General features: G+C 36.3%; 1 protein-coding gene across 1 annotated transcript in view; it reads right to left on the bottom strand.

The window, feature by feature from the left end:
* Positions 1-19,128, bottom strand: part of Cdh2 (cadherin 2, type 1, N-cadherin (neuronal)) — a 203,946-nt gene extending 184,818 nt beyond the window's left edge. Inside the window, exons 1-2 of the mRNA XM_013014810.1 lie at positions 19,004-19,128; positions 15,324-15,478 (exon numbers count right to left, since the gene is read on the bottom strand). Coding sequence (XP_012870264.1) covers positions 15,324-15,478; positions 19,004-19,128 — 280 coding nt within the window. The remainder of the gene's footprint in view (positions 1-15,323; positions 15,479-19,003) is intronic.
* Positions 19,129-24,476: the final 5,348 nt, after the last annotated feature.

Raw genomic sequence — 24,476 nt, 5'->3', positions numbered from 1 at the left:
ATAGATAGATAGATAGATAGATAGATAGATAGATAGATAGATAGATAGATAGATAAAAGTCGAATAATAGCAATATGTTATGTATTAATAGCAGCACCAGCGTTTCCAGGTTCTGCAGTCATCTGAACCAGACTAACATTCCTCAAAACCATTTTAAAGACTTGAGCTAATTCCTTTTAAAAACATGGCACATATAATTGACTTGGTAAGTAAAATATATTAGCCAGGTACCAGTGGCTCATGCCTGTAATCCATGCTACTCAGGAAGGTAAGATCTGAGGATAGTGGTTCAAAGCCAGCCCGGGCAGGAATGCCCATAAGACTCTTATTTCCCATTAATCACCAGAAAACCAGAAGTGACGCTGTGGCTCAAAGTGGTAGAGCACTAGTCTTGAGCTGAAGAGCTCAGGGATAGTGCCCAGGGCCTGAGTTCAAGCCTCATGACTGAAAAAAAAACCTATTATTAACAATATTACTGAGCTATGAAATCTTTTGCTGGGCTTATATGAAATTTTTGTAGTTTTCCTGTGCTTTTCTGTTCTAGATCTTCACTTAAGAGATATTCTGGGAGAAACAAATAAGTTGATGTCAACAAAGCTGAGCTGCTGCATTTGTCTTCTATTCCCTGCCATAGAAATAAATTACTATGTTTTTAAGATGAAAACATTGATGTCTTAAATTATGTTAGAAAGATAGCTGATGATACTAACTACTGGCCCTGCCCTCAAAACAGAACCTGGACTTACTGAGAACACAGACTTGCTCATAAAGGTGGAATAGTAAGAGCAAGGACCACAGAAGAACCTTAAGAGCACTCACTGCCATTTCAACAAAACCAAGCAAGGTTTTAGGATCATTCTTGAGAAACAGATGGGAAAATGATTTTGCACTGTGACTGGCAACATGGATGGCAAATCCTTGCCAAGTAAGTGAGTACTGGCATGTGGGACATGAGAAAGTGGAATGTGCCCAAAATGCTCTATCAGAAGTATACTTACTGAGAAATACTGATGTCATGGGTAGTAGGGAAAGGGCCATTTATGATAAACAGAAATCAGAGCACATTCCCAGACCACAGTCTGCATTTATACTTCTTACAACATCATGCCAATCCAATGGACTCAGCATAGTTTTATATGACTCACAGAATTGAGGACATCTGAAGTAAAATTTATACAATTATTCAAAACATATAAAACATTGTGAAACTATAATTTGTTTACAAATAACCACTCTGAATGCAAGTATCATGATTCTCACAAATTTTGATGTGGCTTTGATGAAATTTCCATGCCTCACTAGCAAACATCATATGTCAATAACTAAGACAAGCACAAATCTATTCTTAGTTATTTTAATGATAGTTGGAAAATAAGAAATTATTACTTGAGATGATTTAAACAATCAGGATATTTAATATAAAATACAAAACCTAGGAGGATAGATCAGTAACATGGGTTGCAAATTGATGATATCTGTTAATTTGTTAATTTGTAAATGATTAATAAAGAACACCATATTTGAGAATTACTGTGTGACCTTGAGAATTAGTATGTGATTACCCCATAAGATTATTTTCTACAGTATAAATGCAACAAAATCCTTTAATAAATGTGTCTTTAGCATGAACAGAATAGATGCCAAGTCGACGAAAGATGCCACAGCAGATCTAAGTGACTCACCTGAAAAAATAATTACATATATGCATACAGTGAATTTTCAGAACTTAGTTTTACAAAGAAATTAGGAGAACAATTACTCAACTCTATGGACATTTTTTGCTGATCTTATCATTGATGTGCCCCGTTATTTTTTGTCCTTTAAATGTAGAAATTCTTTAAGAAAACATTTTGTCCTTTAAATGTAGAAATTCTTTAAGAAAACATTTATAGATCTTTGCCCACTACCACAACTTAATCAGTGTTAGCTAAGCACTGACATTTTCCAAGGCAATGACAGCGACTTCCTCATAAACAGCAGAAAAAAGATATTTTTAATAAATATATAGAACATAAATACTTCCTAGTTCCTTGTAACTTCCTTATGATCAACAGTTTCTTAAATTCTTATCACATACTAAATTTGAAAATGCTAAATGTAAAGGTAACTTTTGAGACAAAAGTCAAAGTAATAATGAACTAGCCTGCTTTGTAGGATTTGAAAACAGAATCCAAAAACTACCAACTAAAGCCAAGTGTGGAGATGAAAAGAGAATAAAAAGAAGGGCAGATGGGATCAAAAAAGCCAAATTGCTTCCCCCCTTCAGGAAAACTGATGCTCAGACCACAGGCTCAGCAGATAAGTCAAGTGGCCAGGAAGGAGGAGCTCTCAGCTCTAAGGAACAAAGTGAGAAGAAGAGCTTATGGGACATTTTCTTTTAGTACAGTTTTTATTTTATTACTATTATCAGGTAAGCAAAGAACCTTAGTTTGTATTTACTTAGCGTTTTTTATTAAAACCTGTTACTCTATTTGAGCATCTGCAGAAATAAATATCCAGATGCTTTAAAGCAAACAAAAATATAATAATGGTGTATTCAAGATAGGATCTGTTGCATTGATAACTTGAATTAGATTTTTTTCAACTTCTATTTAAGATACTAGCAATATTTGTCCAAACAAAGAGAAGAAGTAGGCTTCTACATAAAAAGGCAAAAGACAGTGTGTAGCCTTCAGAAGCATCCTTAGATATCCATCTGAACTAATATGGTTTGACTGTTTACATACAGAATTGAACATGATCTGTTTTTCTATTATGAAAACACACACTAAAGCCAAATATGTGTGTGATGAAAAACCACATTTATCAGAATCACTTGTAATTCACTTGAATGCATGCAGACATACATACAGACCTCAAGTTTAAGGTGGAGCCGAGGTAGTCACATTTTAATAAGCTGCTGAGTACTTTTACATTTAAAAACATTCAAACAAGAGAATTTTCAGAGCCATTTTCTTTACTTTTATACAGTCACTGAAAAAAAATGAACTGGAAAAAATGCACAGGAACATGGCAGAATCTTGTAGCAGTAAATATAAGAGGTACTAGAATAAAAACATCTAATGAGTACATTTGTTGAAGGAAACTTCCTTTTGCTAATAAAAAGCACAGGGCAAGTGATGTGTTGCCACAAAGAGTGGCTGGCTTCTGGAGAGACACACAGAGAGACGCGTCCAAGTGTAAATGCACACAATCTTCAGAAGTGGCTGACATTCTCAATTTCATTCTTGATACAACAGAGTATGGATGTTAGCATTAAATACAATTCCACATGGAAAGAAGTGTAAGAGACATTTCCCCCCAAAATAACAGCAAAATACATCATCCATAAAGGACACCTTATCCACACTGAAAGTGGAAAATTTGCAAACCAGGCTGTAAGCAACTTTCCCCTTCCAAGGAAAAATTCCATCTAGAACAATCTGTGAGATTCAACAATGAACAATTAAAGAAAACAGCTTTGGCTCCAATAGAGGTACAGTTAAAACACAAAGATACTGAAGTCCAGCCTCACAAAATGTGCTCACATCAATAAACATGTTAAGGATTTTGGCCTATTTTTTGGTGGGGGGGTCCGGTCATAGGACCTGAACTCTGGGCCTGGGCACTGTCTCCCAGCTCTTCAGCTCAAGGCTAGTGCTCTACCATTTGAGCCACAGTGCCACTTCTGGCTTTTTTCTTTTTTGCTTATGTGGTGCTAAGAATTGAACCCAGGACCTCATGCATGCAAGGCAACCACTCTACCACTGAGCCACCTTCCCAGCCCCTGGCCTATTTCTTTGTTCTATTTGGTTATAGAATATCCATCTATTGACATAAAATCCACTAACAGAAATTCACACTTTTTTTTAGTAAGATATATGACTCTTGAAAATAGGCAACATTCATTACTTTGTTAAAAAATGAAATTCATACCCCCAAAAATATAGGCCCATGGTTTCCCTCATTGCAATAATTACTATACATCTAGGATAATTTTATCGGATAGGGAGAAAAGCTCAAAAGCTATGTATACCTGACCATATAAGATGATGGTAAGTGAAATGAACCCCAAGATATGGACACAAGAGGTGTTTTTGTTGTTGTTTTTAATGTACTATGTGATTTTTTTTATTTCCTTCGTATGTTCTTCCCCCTATGGTATATCCCTGTTGTCACTGTACTTAACTGTGGTACCCTGCATCTTGTATATACACTTGTCTAACTCAGAGAGGGGAAAGGAAATAACAAAATGCTGAAACACGTTCACAGGATGACCCACTGCAACAAGGATACTCACAAGAGAGTATATTAGAAATGAACTTTACAACTTCAGGTCAGGGAAGGGGGAAGTGAGGGAGATAGGATAAAGAAGGGATAGTGGGAGAACAACAAGGGAAGGGGTAACAATGCTGGACAAGAAACGTACTCATTGCCTTACTCATGTAACTAACCCCTTTAGTACAGCACTTTTACAATAAAACAAAATTTAAAAAGTAAATTTAAGAATATTTTCCCCAATTTCTTCTGTTATATATAACTAAAAATCCTGGATTTTCAATGAAAATGTATATTAAAAACTCCTTGAAGATGGGAAGAGGAAGGCAAGTCAGCTAGAAATGAGAACATCAAGACTTTCACAGCGGTGGATTTCTTAAGTTTTCTTTCTGCCTCAAACTTCACATGAAACCAGAAGTCAGTAGTACTTAGGGCAGAGATACAACAAAAGATCTGAAGAAACCATTTCCTCTGTTTAATCACTCAGCACACTGTAATCTCATAACTTTTTATTTAACATCTGCATTTCTTTCAAAATTAATAAGTTCTATATTAAAAATGTTTTAATGAAATTCATGTTTCAGTAGTGATCTTAAGTAGACATAACTGTAATGATACAGTGATAACACAACTTCCCTATTATTTTTGACTTTATATATCTGCACTCTCTCCATTGCCTGGCATTAAGAAAACTATTTTAAGAAAATCATGGTCCAAAATTCAAATATAGTTTTTGCATGTGTCTGGAATCTTCTGTAGGGAACTTAATGATTGAATCATTAAATGATTCAAAGAAAATGTGTGAAATTTGTGAGAGTCTCTGATGTGTAAATGTGTGCATGTGTGTGTATGTGTGGGAGAGACAGGAGAGAGAGAGAGACAGAGAGAGACAGAGAGACAAAGAGAGAAACATTTTACTCCATGAATTTCATAGAGGATTCAAAATACTGATGTTGTTTCCCAGGGTTGCTGTGTATTTGGGTTGCTAATAGATTTTTGCAGAGTATTTTGAAGCTAAGGTCTTTAACAAAACCTCAACCTACAGGTCTAACATTTGTGTATAAAAATCAATTTTACAAGTGCAAGATGATAAGCAGTGTGTCTGAAAAGCACCCAGGAGTTTTAGTTAACTACAACCTTAGCAGGAGCAAACAGAACAATGCAGCCATAAATAATGCCAATTCCACCTAGAGCTGAAAGTGCTGCATTCACATCAAAGGCAAGAGGGATGCTGGTGGTACACACTAGGGGATGAGATATTAAGTTCAGTTATGTAGGGAAACTCACTTTCCTCTGTTAAGAGGAATGAATGTTCAGCTCAGAAATCAAATTAAAGGAACCCAGGAAATTAGGTTGAGGTATCTGAAGGATATCTACCAAAAAGTTCCTTCTCCAGGGTTCTGTCCTGGTCTGTTGACCATTATTGCCTATGTCTTTGACACAGGTGTGCACAGGGCAAGTGTTCAGCAATACTTGCTGAAATGAACAAATAGTGAAGGAAATCATCAGAGCATAAGGGACTGCAGTTGTTCTATGTGGTGCCAAAAGCACCAATGGATAAAAATTTCTAAAACATATGCTTCAGTGAATCTCTTTATGAAGTCACTTTTTTACTGATAACATTCTCCAAGGATAGAGAAGGCTTGGAAAGAGAGATATCTCCTCCCCATTTTGGGAAAGCAAGTGGCACTAGTATTCCTGCAGAGAATGGATAGCCATCTGTCAAGGATGGTACAGCAGTGAAACAGCAAACACTATAAGGGTTTCATTTTCATCCTCTCTGCCATTTCTGTAGAAAAAGTCTGCTGACAAAAAACAGTCGAATTAAAGACACTTAACTTCTTGAGGATTAACGCAACAAAACATGGCACAGTGGATTGTAAATCCAGGTACATACACCACGTGTGGTTTGAATCACAGCTCATCTCACCTCTTTAGCCTACTCCATACTGCATTTGTCTGCTCTCTTCTGTACCTTCCCCCCACCAACTTTGCCTGCTAGATTTTTCTTCCTTGTCATCTAAACATACTCTCCTACTCAATTTCTCTTTTTTTAATGGAAAATTTAATCTGTGTTCAACTTCCCTCATATACACAAAAATCAAGCTTTTGTATCCTTGTCCCTGAGACTTTCTATCAGAGATACAGTAACTCCATCATGCTGAATCCACTGGGTGAATTCTCAGTGCTCATGTGAGTTGACCTCCCTTAAGGATGAATGCACTGTTTTTTATGTATTATCTAAGACATCACCCCATACAGCATCTCTCCTATCTCTCTCAGTCTCATGTTCTTATTCAATCTATGAATAAGAACTAGACTCCTTAAAGCCTTGATATCAAAACTGTTTCTTCGTTCCTTCGTTTCTCCTCAAATTAGCTCTTTAATGATTCCACTCTATGTCATGCTTTAGCTACACTGTATATACCTGGTTCTATCTTCTCTGTAGCTTGGTCTTCTTCGCTGAAACTGACTCACATGTCATTGTCCCCCGATATCTCACATCTTCAATTCAACAGATTCAAACTGAGCTCCTGGTCTTCTCTAACACAAGGAGAAACAACCTTACCAGTTCTCAAATAGGCAGCATAAGTTCAACCTTGAATTTTTTTTCACACATACATATAACCAATTCATCATATCCTGTCAGCTTTATCTTGAAGCATATATTGAAAACAAAGTGAGACCTCTATCTAACACCATACACAAAATAAAAAACAGATCAATAACTAATATGAAAGTGTTCTTTAGTTACAAAATTATTAGAATAAAACAGAGGCAAATCATAGCCTGAAGTTCTATAAAGGATTCTTAAAGCAATACCAAATCTAAAACCAACAACAAAAATATAGATTACAACTTTTGTGTATCAAAAGACATCATTAAAAAGGTACAAATGGTGGATGTTAATTCTCAAGATATATTTATGAATAAACAACATATATCAACATGACTTTTAAATAAAGTACAAAAGAATCCTCTATGGCCTAAATATTTATTTATATTGCCCTCAAAACTCATATGCTAAAATTCTAATCACCAATGTGATAAGACTCTTAGAAAGTGATTAAATGAATAGTACCCTATCTTAACATGAATGGTACTCTTTATAAGAGGCTCCAGACATATTCCTTACCACTTGTGCCAGCAAAAAGAAGATGGGCTTTTTGAGGAAAATGACCATTATCAGACACCAAATCTGCCCACACTTTTAGGTTCCCAGCCTCTCAAACTGTGAGAAAGCACCTTCCACTGTTGATAAGTCACCCAACCTGTAATATTTTATCATAGTAGCCCAAACAGACTAAGATAACAAATCTACAGATTAACAGAAAACAATTATAAATAACATATCAGAAAAATGTATCCAGAATATATGAAATAGTCTTAGTACAGAAAAACAAAAGACAACTAAATAAAAATGAACAAAGAGTTTCAATGACTCTCTCCCCAAAAGATATATAAATGATACACATGAAAAGATAGACATTATCAGTAGTCATTTAAGAAATGCAAAACAAATAAATGAGATACCATTTCACACACACACACACACACACAAGTATGGTGACAATGGACATAAATGTAAAATAGTAAGTGATGGCAAAGCTGTGCATGAAATGTAGCCCTGTACTTGCTAGGTAGAATAGAAAAAATGGCTCTTCAGCTTCTGTAGCATATAATCTGGTAAGTCCTCCAAAAGTAAAACACAGCTTTACTACAAAACCTCTCAATTCCACTCCTGGGTCCATACCCAAAACATAAGAAGTACATATACTGTACTATCCACTATAGCACAGAGATGAAAATGTACTTAAATGTACATCAACAATAAATAAAAGTTTGGCATATGCATAGACACACATATGTGTGTATGCATGCATTTAACTGAATATTATTAATCCCCAAAAAGATGAGGTACGGACACAAATTAGATCACATTAAGGGAAAGAAGCCAGACCCAAATCTTGTGAAGCAAGGTGGATAGGGAGCAAGTGCTTAGTGGTTCGAGGGCTTTTCTTTGAAATAAGGGATGTGCCTGGAACTGGATAGAAGTACAGTTATACAGCACTTTGAAAATAATAAGTGCGTGTATACTGTTCGATTTAAAGTAGTTAATTTTATATTTTATAAATTTCACTTACCTAATTTTTAAAATTCAAAACTCAATTCTTTCCTCTTACCTCACTGCTGATGTGACACATCTCCACTTTCTCCCACCTAGGTCCTTACCAGCCTTCTTCCTGATCTTTTTCTCTAACCTCTTTAGTCTTTTCTCAACTGCCAGTCAGACCCTGCTTTTAAAGTCAGATCATGTCCTTCCTCTGCTGAAAGCCCTTCAATAGTTTTTTACCTCCTCATAGTCAAAGCCAAAGTCCTTAGAATGGTCTACAATGCACCACACAAAGTAGCCCATTACTGCTCTGACCTTATCTGCCCTCCTCCCCTCTTTTTCTCCACTCTAGTCCTGAGCTCACTGCTACCCATTCAACACTGTAGACATAATCCTTCCTCAGGGCCCTTGCACTTGCTGTTTGATCTATTTGCAATGTCCCAATATATCTACAGCCCTTGAACAACATCAACACCAGTTTTTACTCAATTGTTATCTATGAAGTGAGCCTCCCTTGACTTCCCTAATGTAACTTCAGAAGCAACTATTCTCCCCTCTCCTTTCTCTGCTTTGATTTTCCTCATACTATCTAACATATAATGTATTGAACTTAAGCACGGTGTTTATTTTCTTGCCCATGCTAGATGTTGACCATACAGATTAAGATGGCAGAGAGAATAAGGCCAGATTTCAAATATCTTATTTGTCTCCTTGCTGGTGCTTGTAAGGATATAGGTGTAGAACATTGAGAGGCTTTAACACATATCTTCTGGGTATAAGGTGATTAAAAAAGAAACCTTCACTATCCCAAATTACTGGAGTCTGGTAATCACTGACAAAAGACCAAAAGAAGAATGGGACAATCAGAGTTGTTGATGTCAGTTATAGCACAGAGTTGACACAAAACGCCTCCTAAAAGCCTAAAAAAATGTCCAAGTATTAAAGTCTACACACAATTACAATAAAAGTAAGGATGAAAGTTCTTTTCTTGAGCTTACTATACAGTTAAAAAAGAAAGGGGCAAAAAGTACAATAGTGGTACGCACTGGACATTGATGAAGAACTATACAACTTGTGGGCAGAAACAGGAGGGAAGAACTGAAAGAACAGAAGACACCATACGAAAACAAAGGTACTCAATACCTGACTCATGTAATTGTAATCCCTCTATACATCACCTCTATACTAACAGTAAAGTAAATTTAATTTAAAAAAATTACCAGGAGCCTTTGGCTCATGTGTTCAATAACAGCTACTCAGTAAACTGAGTGAGAACTGGAGGTCACAATTCGAAGGCAGCTGGAGCAGAAGAATACCTTACAATCTTTTCTTTTTTTTGGGGGGGGGGCAAGGGGTTGGTCGTGGTTGGTTGTGCGGCTTGAATTCTGGGCCTGAGCATTGTCCCTCAGCTCTTCAGCTCAAGGACAACACTCTACCACTTGAGCCACAGTGCCACTTTCCTGTTTTCTGGTGGATAACTAGAGATAAGTCTCACAGACTTTCCTGCCTGGGCTGGCTCTAAACCGTGATCTTCAAATCTCAGCCTCCTGAGTAGCTAAGATTACAGGCCACCGGCACTCTCCCGGTATGCTTTACACTCTTAATCTCAAAAATATCCAGCAGAAATCTGAGCTGGGGACATTGTTCAAGGAATAGAGAGAACTACTTAGTGAGCAAGCCAAGTTTGTTTGAAGGCCTGAGTTCAAACTCTGGTACTGGTGAACAAAACTAAACAACAACAACAACAACAACAAGTCTTATCACCTATCACATATGAAAGAGTCACCCATGAGAATGTTCCTGGCTGAATTTCATTTGTTCCTCCTTAGTTTCACACCAACATCCAACAACTCAATCACTGTGCTGATACTATTTTCCATAATCAATGGAAAATCAATGAATGTCTAAAGCCTGCCTGATTTTACAAATTCATCTCTCAAATATTTTAAAGTATTTATACACCAGTACTAACAACAAAAATTTACCATTAAAAAGAAATACCAAAAGCCTCAGTTTCATAGCACATTACAGAAATAGGTCTCTTTTATGTTGAGTAATATATGTCATACAAAGGTACATAATCCTATTGTTAAAATTAGTACAGCCGTAAAATACATTCTACTAGACCAGTAAGAACACTCCAAATTGTAGCTCACATATAAAGCAGACAAGCCCAATGAGTAAGCAAACTAATCTAAATCAAATTTCATCTAGTTGAAAATAATCATCATGTGCTGCCCGGAGGTGGTGAATATGAATGGATTACTGAAAATATTCATGGTAATTGCTGGTTGCTATTTATGCTGACCAGATCTGGAGGAATTTACTTAGTGAAATGTCTAAGCATTCAGACAACCAAGGAAAAACACTCAAGAATATAACTCATGACTTCCACAGGAAAAGCAGACCAAAAGCAAAGTCATAGAGTGGTTGTGAGTTCAGAATCTCAGGTACACTGTTGGCAAAAGAACGGAAGCTTATGATTGTGGTTATTTCATTTTCAAGTTATGTGCTACCACAAAAGTATTTTTCCCTTTTGAGTGGAGTATAAGTATAATATTACAGACTAAATATCTTCCAAAGACCTATATTTTTCTGCTTATGACAATATGCACAAATTGATGAGTGAAAATATTAAAAATATATTTATAACTAGAAGAGGTGTTTTATTTTTAGTCTAATAGTCCCAAAACATGTCTAGCAGTGCTAACACCATAGTCCTAACTTGGCGGGGCGGGAGGGAGGGGGGCTGGGAAAACAACAACTCTAAAAATAAAGTTGCCACAAGTAGCTCCCTTCAGCCTTCATTCCTCTCTCTCTGAATATGTTTGTCTGTATGTCTGGTGTGTGTGTGTGTGTGTGTGTGTGTGTGTGTGTGTGTGTGTGTGTGTGAGTGTGTGAGAGTGTGTGTGTGTGTGTGATAGAGAGAGAGAGAGAGATCATCTGTATCACAGAGCTAGATTAATTATTTGGAAGCCTGAGTTCTAATTCCAGGGCTGCATCTAACAGTCCAAAGAGCTATATAATCATGGGAAAAAGCCTATAATCTCTCTGAGCTCTAATTTGCTTGTCTGTAAAATGAAGGGCTTAGCAATAAATGCTTTGAAAACAGAATAGAAAAATGCAAGGTAAAAATGATGACCTAAACACAATAGAATCAATCCTAACTTATAAGACAAACACATACATTCTGTAACATAACAAAACAAAATATTTTTCAAAGACAGTTAGCAACAAAAACTAGAAAACATTATAAAATTATTTATAAGTACCCTGAAAAGAACATATTCTTACTCTTGTAAAGAAGGGTCCTATAAAATTAATTTTTTAAAAAATTAAATGCTTAAGACAGTTATCCAACACTGTGTCCCTTTTGACCTAGTAATTCTACTTCCAAAAACAAATTCTCAAAGAAAATGTCCCTTAAGAAAAATAAAATTTCTCTAAAAAGAATCTCCATAGCAGCGCTATATATAAGAGAGAAAAATTGGAAACAACCTGTATGTTCAAAAATAGAGACACAGTTAAGCAAAGTCTGGTTTGGCTAACAAAATAGAACATGGGTCTGTTTAGCCATTTAAAAAAATGCTAGAGTATCTTCAACAAGTAGAAGTGTTCACGTGATAAAGCATGAGAAGTAAGATTGATCGTAAAATATATTTGCCTTTTTATGATTTCACGAAAGTATGATTAAAAGAAATAGAAGATAATCTAGAAGGAGATGAATGGTTCTTTAGGTGTGCTCTGTTATTTATACAAAATCCATGACAACCAAAAATTAACAGGAGGATAGAAGAAGACTGGCTACTCCTGAATGAATGGCTAGTGTGCATACTTCATAATTTTTTCTCCATAGCCTTTCTATCAAGAGTATTATCACCTTAGATCTTCAAGCTTAGTACTGTCAAGCATATTCAATGCGATGTTTACTCAACTGTTTGAAAACTGATTAGCATTCATAATCCTGGATGTATCAAAAATGAAACTTTAGTACATGGTTTAACATGCTGGCTATATCTCATGAAACCACACTATATATATTAGCAAGACATTGTCCTCTTCTCCCTCTATGTCATCTATTGGGAATTAAAAGAAATGGCAAGCGTGAGGAGTTATGATTTACATTTTAAAAAACAGATCAGAAAATCACAACCTAAAATGATTGTCCAAGAATACTAAAATTGATCCTTAAAAAATAAAAGGCAAACCCATATATGCCACAATATTTAAAAAGGAATGTTTTCAGCAAAGCATAGAGAAAACAAGAAAAAATTATGAAATTAAATAGTAATGACTTTAAGGTCAAGCTTAGATGGCAGAATAAACCATAAAGCAACGGCCTCAAGGATTGTGATGTACCTCTTCTGTGCAATTACTTTTTTCCTTAAACCCTATAGCCCACTGAGCCATGGCAAAAGTAATCAGTCTTCTTGCCTATTCGATGGATCCAAATGAATATAGGACACAAAGGTCATAAAATTTAATTATGGCAAGCTATTTGTCTTTTATGTATAGAGATGACCATACTACTAAAATCTCCAAAATCCAGATGAAAGATAAAGCATATAATTATTTTGAGGGACAAAGTCTCTGTAAGAAATATTAACATGTGAGAACACTCTTGGAAAGAAGAATGATGGTACTCACAAAAGCACGAGAAATTTTCTTCCTTTCAAAACTTTTTTTTCTACTAATCAATATTTTCTTTGAGATTGAAGTTGCTTTATTTTTTCTCTATGTAGTTCTATAATTTTCAATTCTACAATGATCAAACTTATTTAACAAAGGTAAACCTCATAATAATTGTACATCTTTTACATAGATCCATCTACATACTTGGGATTCATACACAAATAAAAATTATATGTTAACCAATGTGTTTAAGCAGCATGCTATAAGCTGTCACATGCTGGTGTTCTTTAATATCCTCTGAGAAGAAAAAAAGTAAAAAGTAATAATATCACAAGTGGAAAATTCTGTAAGATTATGTATCATACACTTTGTTCTCAGTGGTAGTTATACACTTTTTTCTTTTGGTGGTCGTGGGGTTTGAACTCTGGGTCTGGGTGCTGTCCCTCAGCTCTTCAGCTCAAAACAAGCACTCTACCACTTGACCCACTTCTGGTTTTCTGGTAGTTAATTGGAAATAAGAGTCTCATGGACTTTCCTGCCATGGCTGGCTTTGAACCATGATCCTCAGATATCAGTCTCCTGAGTAGCTAGGATTACAGTCACGAGCGGCCGGCACCCGACCTCAAAAACATATTTTTAATCTTTCACATTTGCAAGTTTTACAAAGATCCTAAGTGTCTAGATTAGACTAAAAAGATGCTGGTGAAAAACTATTCCCAACTTATGCTGTCAGCAGTATTATCAAAAGAATAGAAAACAAGCTATTATTTTCAAAACCATTCAACATGCCCAAGTAATTAATCTTAAATCAATGGCTTCTAGTGACAGGCCATGTGCTTATTTGTAACCAACAAATTGTGAGCCTTGAGGGAAAACCAGTACTCATTTAAAAATAAATCATAAAAAATGCATTTTACAAAAATGCAACAAATTCCACTGACATTTTTATCTGCCTCAATTATTTCGTAGAATTAAATCACTTTACATATTCAAATAATATCTCCATGCTATAATATACTCCATGCTATATTTTAGGATGCTTCTTAATAATTCACAGATGTAAAGAAAATAAAAACATGCAGAACTTCAAGATTCACACTGAGCTAAGTAAAACTGACTTATTATGATTTGAATTAAACCACCATGTCAACCATTCTGCTCTAGAGATAGTAGCAATTCAGGCCCCCATTAAAATACCATGTAATGAGGCAGTAAGTAAAGGACAGCTTTAAGAAAATCTTAAAAATCAGCTCTTAGAAAGACTAGGTATAAGGGCATCATAATATAAATAGAAAATTAAAATGAAATGTAAGATGTGCCAAAGAACTTTAATAGCTAAGAAGCTATTTACATTTCAAAGTCTTCTATGATATTCTAAAGAATTGTACCAGGAATATTTGCCGGTGCTATGGAGATACTTCAATTAAGGCTATGGTGGTAGAGCTCTGTGTAAATTAATTAGTTGAGGTTATAAAGGTTTTCTAAATGCAGCTCTCAAAAATAGCGTCAGAGATATGCAAGATTTGTGGGAAAATATAGTTTAAACATAACTTACTAATCAATTCTTCCTGCTTTCACATTTCAATGACATTTGGCATAATGATAAATAAGCACATGAAAATAGCACTAACCAAAATTTTATTTGCTATCAATTGAAGCTAGAGGAAGGTGGTTTCAGCATGGCTTTTCGTGCCCAGGTTATTTTCATATTTTATCTAAACTTGTTGGCATGAGTTTTCAAAACTATAATGAGCTTGATCCATATTTGCATGGAAAATGAGTCTTCGAGATTTACATATACTACAACTAAGTTAGCTATCTAATAATTTCCACAAGGAATATCATAACAAAATTATAGATTTCATGCTACAGAACTGAAACACTACTTTTTCAATTTGTTTGCTATAATTTAAATATTTAACTTTGATATTTTTATCAAAAGGTAATATTATAATGATTTCCTTTCATTAATTGGGAATGCTAAGGAGATGTTTAAAAAACTAGTAGAATCAGATAAATGAAAAATAATTCTTCTAAGTAAAATGTATGCAAAAATATAGTAAAAATACAGTGGTATGAAAGACCTACTACAAACTTAAAAAGAGATCTGAAATTTTCAAAAGACCTGAAGAGTTTCAATAATGTATGTGAGCGATATATGAGCTCTTCTGCAATCCTAAAATAAAGCCCCTACAGTCTCATTACAGAGATTGTGAAAAACTTCTTTATACAATAGAGATGATCTACAGTCTTTTTAAATTACTAGTTTATTTCAAAAGCATCAATAATGTATGCACAAATATATCTTAAAAGATGGTACCATTGAGAAGGGGCTGTCCTTCATGAACATCCTTCGATAAGACTGCACTGTAAACATCTTCAGGAAATCCAGTCTTGCATAATGCGATCTCACCAGAAGCCTCTATAGAAGCCTGAAACACAGAAAAAAAAAATGTGTGCAATGATTGCTGCCTCCTTCAACTGAGAAACATTCTACTTGGCATGGGGCCTCCTTTTTTTCAACTATCTTATACAAACAACTCCTTTGTCTCTGACGGGTTACAATCAGAATGAAGAGGGCAAAGGGTTAATCTTTTGATAATTGGAGTAGAAGAACCAAATCCCACTTGTCTAGTCCAGTAAAATCTAAATAATACACATTCCAGGTCCTTCTAAGGGTTGACCATTTCCATTAAAATGGCCATTGTGACTGGAAAAGGACCAAGTAGGCATGGGGTTGAGGGAGAGCCAAATAGGGTTCACATTCCACACATCACTGCTAGTAACAAGATACCCCATGAAAAAATTTACATACTTGAGTATATAGATCTTTATATTCTTATCTAATTCTCCATTGTTTGTTTCAATATGCCCTGTTCATTAAAAAACAAAATTATAATGTATTTACTATAAGATATATAATAATTTATGCCCAAAAATTTAAAAAAATTAAAAAAAATTTTCCTTGCTGTGAAGAGCAGGGATATCTTAAAAAATAGTAAACAAAGGTCAATTATGTTTTCCTTTCAAAAATCAAGTTGGAAAGTAGCTAAAGATCTCTTCCCATCTTCCTCTCTATCAACACATTCAGTGAATCACTCATGTGCTTGTATATTAGTCATACCAAGTGCTGTTGGAATAACTCTCCAACTGAGTTTCACTACTTCTGGTAGCACTTCCACTTATTCTAAGAAGTTATACCCTGCACTGTTGGAGATAAAACCCAAGTAGAAGAGTACATGGAGGCCATCCAAAAGCCACAGGGATAGCACTAGGCATACTTCATAATGTTTCAGAGATTCAAACACCAAGGAAAGAAGACAGGGAAACCCTAGCAACAGGCAGAACTCTGAGCCAGGTGTCTGGATGAAGCCATACCATCTACCTTCATAACTAAAATAAGGCCTGGATTATGTGAGAAAATTGTGCAATATAGACTCATCCAATAGTGACACTGCTCAAGTATGAAAAAATAAAGAAGAGAACAAGTCTAAACTGTATTAAATATGTTCTGAACAAGAGTGGGAGACTAGTTCAGACCCATCAAATTCGTGAACAGTTTTCAGTCTGTTGTGTGCAAGATAAGACTGTAAAATCACAACTACAGAGGGATAGACTCCTTTTCACAGATGTTAGTGGAAGCTGGTCCAGTCATCTAGTAGTGTGATTTGGCAAATGCAGTGAAGAACAATGTGCACATACCCTAGGTTGTAAATTCCTAGCAAAGCTAGAAGGTCTAGTATAGGTAAGCAGGAATGTCTCCTAAAAGCATGGTTGTAGCAACTTTGTGACTAGAGGAGGACCATGGACCAGATGGGCATGAATGTCTATCACCAATGTCCATCAAAAGGAAAATGGATCAATGCATTTTCATATAGCCAAAATAAAAAAGGAACAAATACCAGTATTAAAACTGAAGAAACATTTATTCACAAGGCTGCATCTCAAAAACAAAGCTAAACAAAAAACAAAGGAGTCAATGTAAGTCTTATGTAAGACTGAAAGAGCAATTAAATTATTAATCAACCTAGGGGATGACTATTATTATGACTAAGTTCAAAAATCTATTTGTGTGATATTTCAAACTCAACTAGAAGGCAAAACCCAAAGCAGTGTATATTTTGCCATAAAAACAGAAAGTATGAATAACGATTCTGTTCATGTGAAATGTAAACACAAAAGATAGCATAATGTAATGGACATATACACATGTAAGAAGAATATAAAAACGTATAAGTTAGCGATACAGTAATCCCAAAAGAGAGAGCAGTAAGATAGGCATCAGAAAAAAACACAGAAGTTGCTGTAAATTTTTATGTCATAATTCATCTCTTTCGGAAACAATCTGATAGCTGAGCATCAGTAGCTCACATTTGTAATTCTAGTTACTCATGAGGCTGAGATCTAAGAATTGTGGTTCCAGTCAGCCTGGAAAGTATCCTGAAGACTTTTACATTCATTGAGCCAACAAAAGGCCAGAAGTGAACGTGACTCAAATGTACAGTAAAATATGAAGATCTAAAAAAAAACTGTCAAAAAATATGAAGATCTACGTGAGCAGGTGGATCCGAATTATATTTAAAAATTTTGAAAGTGAGACTTCTAATATGTTGTTTGAGACACCAAGAAGTACTGAAACACCAGACACCTACCTATAAATGGCAGGCACTTTTATCAACTTGGAAGAGTGGCCAATCAGTAAGAAAAATATTTTGATTCTATCTACCCAAAAGAAATAAAGGAAAATTCTTACTTGGCCACACTACAAGGGATCAATGTGTCAAAAACCTGTAAGCCCCTAAAATGCTTAAGGTCTGCTTCTTCACCTCTACCTCAGGTCTCTAACCAGGGACAAGAATGAAATGGTTAGCCAGATAGGTAGGTCAAAGCAGAGCTGTGCAAGGCAGAGAGCCAGAAGGAAACAGTGGGAGGAGCACAGAAAAGATGAGTATCATTTAATCTGGCATTAGGGCTAAAACGAGATGCAATGCAGTTTTACACATCATCACTCAAAGATTAATGAAGTCTAAAGACTAGAGAGAAAAATGAAAGATTATCTTCACCCATAAGATCTGCCTGGACTAAGGTAGATGAAACCAGCAGTAATAGTCCCTCAGTCCAAATCTACAGAAATGAGTTTTCAAGGCCACTTGAAGGACATCAGGGATAAGGTGGCTGTGCCATTCTGATCTTCAATTTTCCCCTTATTTCAAAGAAAGGACCTTCTGTCCTCAATATATTTGTGCTCCTGTTCCTCAAATGCCCCCTACCTGTCTAAGGAGGCTGGGACAAATACTGACCAAAACAACTCCTCACTACTTATAATAAATATCTGCAGGGACTCTGTATTGTTTGGAGATTTTTTTTCTCAGTTTGTCTCTGCTTATTTTTTTTCAACAAAGTGCTTTATGAGTACAGAGCATCTTGATCAATGTCAACTTTTCAACATTGTCACCCATCCCTCACAACCTACCCCTTCCCTCAATTTTCTCACTTTCATAGGATATGCTTTGAATTTTGGCCGCACTGACCCCCACCTTCTTCTCTTCATTTGTCTATCCCTCTCCTCTTGACCCCATCCTACCCTTTGTAAGAACACATCTCCTGGTGTTTATATCAAGTGTCTTAGTTGAAGATTTCTCTTAAATTATTTCCTAAGAAAAAACAGATCCACAAATACCATGCTGTTATTAATCTAGAGGCTCCATGAAATTAGTAAAAATATTTTTCTATTAATTGATTAATTTCCCCTCTAGATGACTTTCAGTCCAAGATAACAAATTGACATGGTCAATCAATTAAAAAAAACACTTGAATGAATACAAATCTCCAACTAGAGACATAGCAGGCTTACTTTATGCTAAGTAGCCTGCTAGTAAATCTGTATTATCTAGTACCAGGGCTGGTACTAGATTTGCAGCTGGAAGGGATTACAGAGCTAGTGGGAAGAGCTACTCAGAGAAGCTGAATCTACTCTTGAACCTTTTGAAAATGGCTCACAGAAAGTTCTTTAGTGCAACCAATACTGAAGCTGCAATATTACACAAGTCAGTACTAATTCTGACTTCAAGGTACACCAGGAAATGTCTGAATATACTTTTGGCTGTCAAGGAGGTATCTGGCATCTAGTAGGTAGAGGCCAGGCAGATTGTTAAATATTATCTTGCAGAGAACAGGTCCATCACAAAATAATGTCACACCCAAAATAGCACTAGACACCAAGTTAATCCTATTAAATGGCAATCAGATTTTTTCTTTTAGGTCAGTCATGGGCTTGAACTCAGAGCCTGGGTACTGTCTCTATGCTTTTTGTTCATGGCTAACATTCTACTACTTTGAGCCACAGCTCCACTTCTCATTTTCGAGTGGTTAATTGGAGATAAGAGTCTCACAGGATTTTTCTGCCCAGGTTGGCTTTGAACCATGATCCTCAGATCAGCCCCCTGAGTAGCTAGGATTACAGGCACAAACTACTGGTACCTGGTTTAATCAGATTTTTCTATGTACTCTTCTATGATTACATCAGTGGGAAGCTCACTTTAAGCTCATTCATTTAGTCTACTAAATTCTTGTTGATTACCCCTCTTTTCCAGAAAGCCAAGACAGCCCTTGTAGTAGGCTATCTCCACATTAACCTACTATTCTGCCAAGACCCTTGATGAAGTGTTGGATGGTAGAGGGGAGAGAATGGATCCCTTCTCAAATTTGCTATGCATAAGGAGAAGTTTATGAATAACATGAATTTTCCTGTATCTGGATAGAGCAGGCTCATCAAAATTTTTCCTATTAGGGCCTGACAGTAAATGTCGTAGGTCATGGGATCTCTGCTGAAGATACTCAGCATTAGAACTGAAATGCAGCAGAAGACTTGCAAATGAATGAGCATGGACAGATTTATTGTAATAAACCCTAATTTATGAACACCAGGATTTGAATTTCATTTTGTCTACTGTCAAAAATACTTCTGATTTTGTTTTCATAAAAACATTGGCACATTTGTAAAAATGTGGAAAAGAACTGTTGACCATACAAAAACAAGCATTAAGACTACCATGTGCAGATCACTGGAATTGGAAAAGTTTTAGACAACACTGCTATCTCACTGAATTCTAGCAAGACTATTGACGATTGGGACAAAAATATCAGCAAAATACCCAAAACCTCACATCCAGAGTAGAGACAGGATTCTAACTCTGTAGTCTTTCCAGTTACACCAAACAATAAAATTCTTTCAAGAAACAAAACACTGAACATCAATTTGCCACCTGAAACAGAGAATAAGGCATTATCTTTGACTTCAAAAATTCCAGGACTCGTGTAGAAGTAGAAATACAATTGGAACCCTGGAAAATAAGATCGAGGGCATAGACAAACATAATCACCAAGAAGGTTGGGGGTGGTAGGGAAGCCATCCCAGGATCACTGCTTGAGCAAAATGAGGCAGCAAGAAACAGCAATGCTTGGGGAATTACAATGAGTTCAGTGTCACCGCAGTCCAAGAAGCAAGGCAGGAAGTCAAAAGTTGAGACTGGAGAGTTAGAAAGGGTTAGATTATAGATGGTTGAGGGTTATTCTACTGTCTGGGAATAGGGACAGATAGGCAGGGGAGGGGGAAGTGGGAGTTCTAGAAAGCACAACAGATTGTGTTTGATAAAGGGGGTGGCTGACAAATGACAGCAGGGTGAGACAAGTTAGCATAAAGACTTGAACGTGTGCTGCACAGGGACTGTAGGAATGAAGAAGGGGCAGATTTTATCAATATGCAGACAATTAAAATCGATAGGGCTTAGTGACAGCAGAGACTCTCAGTGGGAGGAAGGGAGGAAATGATGTCCTCCCCCTGTTTCCAGCTGAGCGACTCTGAACATGGGTGCCACCAACAAGAAAAGATAATCGCAAAATTATAATGCCAGGAACAAAGTGCTAAAGAAGCAGAAAGAATGGGATGATAAATCTGCCTGGGGACGTCAAAGAAGACTCCATGGCTGAAGTGACATTTAGGTCTTGACTTTAAAAATGATTAAAATTTTTCCAGAAGAAAGAAGAGGAAGTAGAAAAGAGCAACCTAGGGAAAAGGTACAGTGGAACAAAGCCTCTACAGATTTATCTTGAGCTTGTAGCCCACCACAGCACCCTTCATCTATCTAACCACATGGCCATTTTCTAGTATTTCTGCTGCTGATTTTGGGTTACTAGGAACAGTAATTTATGTTTAGCTCTCCCAAATTAGATCTCAATAAATGATTCCAGGTGATTTTAGACATTCCTCCAGCCTTATACATCAAGAAAGTATAATAAGAGACCCCATTTGTCTTTATAAAGATCAAACTCAGATGCTAAAGACAGGGAATGCCACACACCCACACATGGTCCTTACTACTGACACAGGGCTGTGAGCCAAGCAACATGGACTTCAAGTATGCCAGAATGCCTCGCTTTGAATGCCAGCCCACCACTACTGTCCATGAGAGCTCAGAAAAGTCATAGTTCCCCCATCTGTGAAGGGAGAGCAATAAAGCTAGCACTCTCTTATAAAAGCAGGTGTGAGGATTAAACCAGTTAATATGTATAAGGCACTCATGAGAGTGTCTGGCACATGGTCATTCACTCTCTCAGCTATGAGTCATAGTGGATTAACATTATTTTCATCATGAATCTGACTCATGGTATGTCTGTCATACAGCCAGGTAGTTCCCAAGCTTGTTGCAGCATTTGTTGAAACTATAAATTCACTGGGGGATAATATCTAGGCTGTAATCCTAGCTACTCAGGAGGCTGCGATCTAAGAGTCACAGTTTGGATTCAGGCAGGCAGTAAAGTTCTTGACATTCTTATCTCAAAATAACTATCAAAAAGTTGTTAAGTGGCCTTAAGGCTTAAGTGGAAAAAATGTGAGCCTTAAAAAGTTAAGTGACAGTATCCAGGTCCTGAGATCAAGCCCCACTACTAGCACAAAATAAAAATAAAATAGAATTCAAATTCTTGGATCCCAAAGGTCTCCCTTATAGAACCTCAAGAAATATGATTGGATAAATTTGGGCACTTAACACATGCCTGTCAACAGTTAGCTTTCTGAACTCTAGACACTACAATCTACATTTAAGCCCTAGTCTTCATATCTAAAAACTTTAGCGAATAAGAAACAATCGTGATCCTTTCTAAACATTGTGTTGTTTATTCATTAGAAAATGGCATCTTCTTGATTTTGTCATTTGGCTTTTAATACGGAAATCATCACATTGCCCATTCTTTATATATTCTCTTTTGCACCACTGCTCAAAAGTGACAAGCAGTCACGAAGTTTGTCTATCAGGGTGAGACTCATGCTGGTCAGGGAATCTGAACTCATTTGGTGCCTCTCTGTACTCTTACACAATCAGCTCACCTATCTTGAGTTTCAATTTCCTCTTACAAGTATTTACTCTACTCTTCCCAGGCTGAAGATCAACCTCCTTGTCTAAAAAGCAGCCCTGTAACAGGAGTTGAGGAGTTCTGCTTGCCTGTCAGTATTAGTTTCTCTATTTGGGTTCTGAACTCCTGGTGTCGTGGCTTTTTGTTCTTGTTAAAATTTTTCCACAGTCTCAATATTCTAAGATTTAAAGCCTGGAATCCACTATTTTCTTAGGTTTCCATTATCATTATTCTTTTTAATACTTTTGCTTGGTCTCGGGATCTGCTTTCCAATTCTTCCAAGAGGCACTCCTAAATGCAAGTTCTTAAATATTCCATGTGGATTTACAATGAACAGACACTCCACATCCCTGGTCTCACTTTATTATCAATATAGTTCATTTATAAAAACTGACTGAAAGTTTCTCATCTGAAAGGCTCACACACTTAGGAAATTCATTGTCTTTATTTTTTTTTTCTAGGAAGACTGCAGAATTAAAGCTTAAACCACATTAGTTTATCACAAACCTCTTAATCAACTACTTGTCTCTCCACAAACATTCATCTCTTCCTTTTTCCCTATCCGATATCCTATGGCTATAATCTAATCACAATTGATTGTTGTGAAGTTGATAATCAACTGCAGCTAACAAAATTGAAAAAAGAAAAGAAAAAAACACCTCTAAGTTATTTGCTCCTCTTCTCTTTTTGAGGGAAAAAGAACAACAATAACAACGGACAGATATGTGAGTAAGATTGAGGAATCTACAGCAAATCTGTTTAGGTTTAAATCCAGCTCCAGTCTCTGCCCCTCACTACTAGTCTGACCCTTACTAGCTAGAGAACCTCATCTCTACCCCTGCCTCTATCTCTGCAATGTTAACAATAATAAATATTAAAAGTCAAGCATTAAGGTGACTGCAGGGAAGAATAAAAGAGGGCTGAAAAATAATTGTTGATTCACCATATGGGATAATCATTCACACTGCTGCTGTGGTGGTTGTCTTCTCTTTTGTGAAAAATAACATTTCACTCACAAACATGGACAAAAGTATGTACAAGTGGAATTCCTTTCATAATATATGCTTTTGCAGGCTGAGAGGTGACTGTGGTAATTCTTTTATTGTCTGGTTACATCTTCCAAATACTCTGAGCAAATATAAACAAGTAATGAAGGCACCATTAAAGTGGTTAGTTGGGTGTTTCATAATAGAATTATGGAATGGTCCAATCTCAGTTCTACACGTTTGGTTTTCTTATTTTTATTTCTTAATCCAATTTATTGCAGTACAAATGCACTTACCAAATTCTTTACATTTCACAGGACTTCCTCCATGAAGTTGGTTATGTTAAGGAGATTATTCAAGAGCTCCTGACATTTCTTAATATTTTCTCTATGTCACTAATGTCATTAATGACACTTAGGATTTCATGTCCCTAGAAGCATGTTCAAAATGTACAGCTTAACATTGGACATCTTTCTTCTTTGTCATGTCTGGAGGGAGAGCTCAGCATTTTGCAGGGGCTCTTGGACTCTTTCTTTACCTTCATGTTGGACTCTAGACCAGCTTAAGTTCAAAAATATTTGCCCAAGGCCACAGCTTTGATCTTCTAGGGATGTCCTACTTTGTTCCACGCGTATTCTTAGAATATATCACTTGTATATCTCTAGCACCACTTATATTTTTTGAATTATTGTTTCTTTGAATCAAGGAAGGACAACTGGAATAATCACATAACAGCCTGGATACTGGCACAGGAACCCAACAAGCCACAGAAATTGAACTTAAAGGCACAAGACAGCACCACATAAAGCGGCTTATGTGTAATGGAAAAAAAGTCTTGAGTCCAACATGCAAAATGTGGTTTAGAATGTCATCTTCCCAAGAGTTAAGCCTATTGAAGTTTGGGACAATACAAAAAGTCCATTAAGTGTCATCCAGGTAGATCTGTGTAACCACAGATCCCCTCTGTCCATGTGAGTATTAGGGGCACCGTAGGATTCTGAGTCTCAAAAGTCTGACATGAGCTAACATTAAGTGTATTGCATGGTTAATGGAATGGGTAGTAACAATGCTATAGA

Source organism: Dipodomys ordii, unplaced genomic scaffold, assembly GCF_000151885.1.
Source record: "Dipodomys ordii isolate 6190 unplaced genomic scaffold, Dord_2.0 Scaffold25, whole genome shotgun sequence".
NCBI classification, from domain to species: domain Eukaryota; kingdom Metazoa; phylum Chordata; class Mammalia; order Rodentia; family Heteromyidae; genus Dipodomys; species Dipodomys ordii.
Note: the sequence above shows the minus strand (reverse complement) of the source record. Positions and strands in the feature narration are given on the sequence as shown.